Source organism: Rhinopithecus bieti, unplaced genomic scaffold (assembly GCF_001698545.2).
Source record: "Rhinopithecus bieti isolate Rb0 unplaced genomic scaffold, ASM169854v2 scaffold_38004, whole genome shotgun sequence".
In the NCBI taxonomy this organism is placed as follows: Eukaryota; Metazoa; Chordata; class Mammalia; order Primates; family Cercopithecidae; genus Rhinopithecus; species Rhinopithecus bieti.
The window spans coordinates 95,162-101,705 of record NW_016816095.1 but is presented as its reverse complement, the minus strand read 5'-3'; the positions used below and the strand labels follow the sequence as shown (position 1 = coordinate 101,705).

General features: G+C 46.7%; 1 protein-coding gene across 4 annotated transcripts in view; it reads right to left on the bottom strand.

The window, feature by feature from the left end:
• Positions 1 to 3,772: 3,772 nt before the first annotated feature.
• Positions 3,773 to 6,544, bottom strand: part of IRF2 (interferon regulatory factor 2) — a 90,749-nt gene continuing 87,977 nt past the window's right edge. For all 4 annotated transcript variants that reach the window (XM_017854334.1, XM_017854335.1, XM_017854333.1 and 1 more), the window contains one exon: positions 3,773 to 5,104. In XM_017854334.1, the coding sequence (XP_017709823.1) occupies positions 4,796 to 5,104 (309 nt within the window). In that variant the 3' untranslated portion in view covers positions 3,773 to 4,795. The remainder of the gene's footprint in view (positions 5,105 to 6,544) is intronic.

Genomic DNA, 6,544 nt, shown 5'->3' with positions numbered 1-6,544 from the left:
TGTATTTTAAAATGTGCTTCTCAACCAAAAGTGAAACTTAAAGCTGTTATCACTGTGGAGTTTTTTTGCACCTGCAGGAAAAAAAAAAAAAGTTGTTTTTTTAAATTAACTGTTTTCGCAACACAGGCTGTTGCACGGGATATTGGTGTTTCTCCAGCCACGCATGTAAGGGGTTAACTGGGCAGCAGTTACGTGATCCCAGCACACTACATTCCACAGCACCAGCAACCTCTGTCTGGACGTGTTTATAAAGCAGATATGGGGAAACTGAGCAAACCTCCACAGGGCAGTGTGCTTACAGGAACAGAAGCACATACACTGCTTTTCTTCTGCAGAAACTTGGTCAGACTCCAGAGCATGCTCTTTTCAGATTATATGAACTCTGAAATGTGCTACATCTTGATCCTTCCACAGCACAACCCAGGTTCTTGGACAGACTTAACATTGTTGCTAAAACCAGCTATTAGGCCTGACCACTTCCTTCCTTCCAGGCCCTATTTTCGGAAGCAGAGACACAGTGCCTCTGCACCTGCTGTTCGTGTGGCCACAGAAGAAAACCTCTACAAAACCCTCATTTGTCTGCATAGCAGAACCAGAGATGCCCAAGCCCAGACAGGGAATGGGGAAGGTACCAGTGTCCCATGGGGCCAGTGGGGACCCAGAGGCCAGGCAGCCTCACAAGAAATCATCTCCCCCTGACTCCTGCCAGCTTCCTGCATCTCCTGACCTGAGACCTGACGGCTTCGCACAGCTGGGCTCTCATCTCCAGGCCTGTGGTTGGACACATTCCTAAGGGGGTGAAGCCAAGAGTCCCAGTCCTGTTCTTTTGACACCAGGATGGTGGGGCTCAGGGAAGGAGGAGATCCGGGGGATGACAGCCTAGTAGCACTCAACCTTGATTCACATGTTGCCGTGCAAATGAGACTGAAAAACAGCCTCAAGAAGCTGATGGTGTCACCCAACTGGCCTTGGGAGGGTCCACTGCAGCCTGGGGACAGAGGGAGGTCAGCGTCATGTCCTACCAGCTCTGATCACTCTGGTCCCAGGCATGTCACTGTGCTGTGGGATGGAGTTTCAGGGTGAGGGAGGTGGCTGAACAGTACCATGTGAAAACCAGTTTCTGCCTCCAAACCAAACTGGTACTCAGCCATTAGCTGTTTGACCCCTGAATGCCAGGAACTCATCCTGGCCACCTGTGTGTAAACCTTTCCCTAGCTTTTGTCTTTTATCAGGAGAAGTCAGGCAGAACAGTGGGGTTCTTTTTCTTCACCTTTGATCTGGGCTTATTTGTCCATAACTACAATAGCAGGGGGCCTTTACAGCCTAATGAATGCAGCGTTGCAGAGTGGCCTCAAGCAGAAGGAACGTCTCCTGTTCCATCTCTCGAACTAGGGGCAGGAGGCCATCTGGGGCTTACCATCTTTTCATTCATATGCAAAGTACTTCCAAAAGCACAAGTGTGAAAACTCAGACTCCTGAAATCAAATCACTCATCTTCTTCACTTCTAAAATCTGTCTCAGTGGTGGCTACATGATAGTATGGGACACTTTGGATTCGGGTGGGGAAGAGGCTGTTGTGTTAGGGTTCCAATGTCCCAAGAATCTGTATTCCATAGCCATGTATAGTTCTTCTTTTTTACAGATCCTTTTCAATAGACTCAATATCACCTTTGGCAGTGGTTCATCAAAACACGGACAAAACAGTGCGGTTGAGGGTGGATTTATTTAGATATGCAAATGGCATTCCAGAAGCCCCTTTCGTCAAGGCATGTGGATGTGCTGGGTGCTTGCAACCTCAAGGCTGGGCAGAAGTACATGTCCCTGAATTCACAGTTCACAGCTGTACAGCGAGCCCGTTATCAAGGGAGTGACCCAGGAACTGGCTGCAGAGAATGGAAACTATTGTTCCAAAGGCAGTTACACTGAACTTGAACTTGCTGTTAAGTGCACACGTGCACACACACACCCAAGCCCATCATAAAAGCCTATCAGCTCGCACAAATACCAACCAGAAGCATGTGTCCCTGGTACTTCCTCTAAGTGACGACAAGGTCTGAGGCTTGGGTCCATGAGCTGCTCCATCGCCTTTTTCTTCCTTGTGTCAACCCTAGGCATCCTGAGACTAGCTGGTTTTCCTACGTTGCTCGCAAAGATCACTTAGAAACAATACAGGCTTTCTCAGAAGTATTTTAAACATGATTCTGTTTTTCATGGCCTTATTGGCAATGGAGTATCATCTCTGGAGCTTAAATGATGCGTTTCCAAGTCCTGAATTTTACTCCACTTGATGGGGTTTGAGAAGTCTGGTTACACTACAGAAGCAGGGGGAGGGCAGCAGGATTGGCATTTGGGACCTGAGATGCAGGAAAAAGCCCTGAGCCTGTGTTGGGAAGAAGGAAGGGGAGGAGACCTGAGCTACCTGAAACCCTTTGATAACCAGGTCATGTGACTCAGGGCAACCTTCCCTTACTGTTTTGTTAATTTATTTAAAAACAGGATGACTCAGTAAAAGGTTTCAGATGTAAGTCTCAAAGAACTGAACTCCTCCATTTAGGACCTGGGGGAAGAGCAGGTCTCAACTGAAAAGCAGGGTGCCAAAGAGCCAGGGAGCATCCCTTTCCTCCTGATAACTCCCCTTTCACTAAGAAACTGAGACAGTCCACGAAGGTGCTCCTTCCGGAAGCAGCCCCACCTCTGTGTGTGGTATTTCAGCTACAATGCATCCGCCAGGAAAATGCTCCAGTTGGTTTCCATCCAGGGCTGGATAACTTTATGGCCACTAATTATATCTGCAGCCACACATGGAGATGGGCACAGCAATAGCCTTTTGTCCTTCATTAAAGGAACTTCTTCAAATATTAACTTAGCAATCTCCTCCACAACCTCCCAGAGGTAGCAGGCAGGCAGCGGAGTTTTCACATTCTGATTTTACAGAATAAGATACTGGGGATGCAGGGGAGGCTGGTGCTGTGGCTTTCTCCAGGCCAAGACTATACCTTCAAACACCAAGTGGATGATAAAGACTGGTGTTCTTGAAGTCACCCCTTTTATTCCACAAGACAGACCCCAAGTTCTGAGGGCAGGGTCTATGTGTAAGGCCTTGGGTCCTGGAAAGAACAGTGACAGACATGGTGTTGGAGCCCAACACATACTTCCTGTAGTGGAAAATGTCTTATCCACGCACCCCTGTAAGTGACATAAACACAAAACGTTCGTCGTACGTGTAAGCCTAAGGATGAAAACAGGAAAGACACAGAGGTGGCTGAACCTCGCTCATAGCAGAGAAGGAAACCAGTGGAGTAGCTAAAATACTCCCCCTCCCTAGGCAACGCTCCCAACACAAAGGAAGAGAGACATTTGAGATCACAGACATGCTTACAAGAAACAAGACCCACTTCATAGCACAGGGAATTGGGCTCAACTTGTGCCCAACTTGTGCCCTGGCCTCTTAGTGCTACTGTGGGCCGAGTAAAGGCATCTTCACGTTAAGTCTTCATTTCCTCCACATGAAACGGGGATGAATGCCTATTCTACAGCACAAGTGTGATGAATGAAGATGGGAACTCATGGAAAACGCTCAGCACAGGCCCCTGCTCAGGCGAGCACTCAAGAGAAGAAGTCATCTGCAGCCTCACAGTAGGAACCTCCAGGGTTTCTTGTGGTCAACAAGGGAAAACATTTTGGTCCCCCAAAACAAACAATACTTTGTCAGTCCTATTCCGTGATTGTGCTCTTTTAAAGCAGACACAGACAAAGCCAGGAGTGATGCCCCTTAAAAATTTAACTATATATCATATTCATTTATTATCAATCCACAGGATAATCTGATTGCTACATGAGCTCATAAAAGCTTTTCTCACCTTTACAAAATTAAAAAAAAAAAAAATGTGCCACAAGGATGTAATAACAACTGCTGATAAACAAGAAAAGGAATCTTAAAATTATAAATTTGCTGTAGAAAAGATAAAAAACAATTATATTTTATTTAGAATTTTACCTTGAATAAAATATTCCCCTGTATAAAAAATAAAAAAGCTTGCTCTGGTTAGAATTAGAGTATTTTTGTCTTCAAATCTGGGAATTTGCATAATATTTCCATGATAGTTTTTCCTTTGTACCGCGTGGCATTCAAGCATAGCAGATTAGAAGGATTTTTTTTAAAGCAGTCTTAAAATGGGACATCTGTAGAGAAATTCATTTCCTTCTTCTCCTCCGGATGTGGAATGGAAGCTTTGAGGGAAGGAAAAGTAGGAAAAGAGTGGGATGGGATGGGTCGGGATGGGATAGGAAGAGAGGCTGGGGAATGGGCAGAGAAGGGGGTGCTGAGTGTGCTGTGAAATAGAGCAAGATCACAAGAAGGCCTATCTGTAAGTGCTTTAAGATAAGGTGCAGAAGCAGACTGCAATGTCGCTAGTGCTGCCTATGTACATATTCACAAGAATAAAAAATTCCAGCTAGTTCACATTATCTCGTCCGTTCTGAGGCATCCACTCCACCTTGCTGGCCGTGACCGCAGGCAATGCAGCACCTCCACTGCCCTTGTTGGTCCTTGAACTTGAGCGAGTAGCCCTGGGAGATCCAGCAGGCTCTAGAAACACACATCTACCAATGGGCTGGAGTCCTGAGTTAAAGAGAAGCTCCAGTACTGGAGTTGGACACAGCAATCAATGTTCTATTGTCAAGGCTTTTTCCCTTAGATTTGTCTAAAATAGGTGTCAGAGAGAAAAAAATAAAATACAAACAAACAACAAAACAAAGCCAAGAAGCCCCAGTAACCACCGGGGAGGTCAGAGGCTTAACAGCTCTTGACGCGGGCCTGGGTGATATCCGATGTCTTCTTGATGACACTGGCCCGGGTCTCCCGGTCTGGCCGACTGCTGCTGGATGCTGGGGTCATGGAGGAAGAAAGGGGGAGGTCTTGAAAAGGGGGCCAGGAGCTGTTGTAAGGCACCGGATTGCTCTCCTCTTTGATGGTGACCTGGAGGTCCGGTTTGTTGGAAGTGACGAAGGACGCCATGCCGGGCAGCAGGTAGGAGCCTCGAGTCCCCATGTTGCTGAGGTACTGTTTGCCTTCAATATTCCTCTTCCGCCAGTGTGGCCGCCCCTTTCAAGAAAGTAATTAAGATATGTATTTCCTTCTCCTTCTATTGGATGGCTTTTTAAAAAATGCATCACTGGCCAGGTGTGGTAGCTCATGCCTGTAATCCCAGCACTCTGGGAGGCTGAGGCTGGAGGATCACTTAAGCTCAGGAGTTTGAGACCAGCCTGGGCAATGTAGTGAGTCCTCATCTCTACAAAACATAAGAATTAGTTAGGCGTGGTGGTGTACACCTTTAGCCCCAGCTACTCGGGAGGCTGAGGTGGGAGGATCACTGGAGCCCAGGAAGTCAAGGCTTCAGTGAGTTATGATTACGCCACTGCAGTCCAGCCTGGGGAACAGAATGAGACCTTGTCTCAAAACAACCCACAAATAAAATTTAAAAATGAAAAATGTGTCACTGTTCCCATGTGTTGGTGCTTTAGCTGAATTTTTTAAGAACTGCAGAATGAACAAAGGCTTAGCACTTCTATATCCCTCAACTGAAATCTATTGCACCCAGCTATTCATATGCCAAGTAATGGTTTTTCTTCCCTTTTCTTTCTTTCTTTTTTTTTTTTTAAATCAATTCCCATTTGCTACCTCCCAGAAATACTTTCCAGACTACTCTATGAAGGCAAAAAAAGAAGGCAGCAGCTTGGTTTCTGGTTCCCCTATGCTCTGCCGCTCGGCCCGATTATTCGATAGGTTTCAGGTCACCATGGCCAGTGTGGCACAGTGACTCAGTCCCTCAGTGCTGGCCCAGTCAACCTGAGCCAACTTGCATTTGCAGAGAAAAGGTAGTGAGGAACTTAGTGATATGCAATAATGTATACCCCTTGATTGCTTTCAAATGGGGGTGGTTTAGAGCTCCACAGTGTGGAGCTCTGAATGAAGGGCTGGTTTCATTCAGAGAAGGGACTAGATCTGCAACCTTGAAGAAATTAGGCCAGGGTATATGTGAGTGTGTACATCTGTCTTTTCAGAATGTCTGCACTTTTTCTGAAAGTGTTTAGTACATGGGAAACCACTAATTCAAACAACCATGAGCTTCCCTCTCTTTCTCCCTCCCTCTTGCTCTCTCTCATTCACTCAAGCACAGACCCCCAGCAGGTGGCCAGCAGGAATACTTTCCATCTCCATTCCAGCCACTCTCTGCCACTGCGCACGCCCCATCTACGGGAGGGAGAGGGGATGGGACCCACTCGGAATCAAGATGGGGCACACAACCAGCTCTGGGCATGGGTCACAGAGGGAGGAAACCCACGCACACGTGGAAGAGGCTTTTGCTTAGCATTTTCTGACGTGTACTGGTCACTGCTTTTGGCTGGGAAGGCTGTTCTATTTTTGCCAGTGAAATAGGATGTTTAAGTGGTAAGAGCATCAGCATTTCCTGGCCTCCACTTCATTCCCTTTTCCTGCCATCACAGCTTCTCTACCTGATGGTAACATTTAACTCCCTTTCCT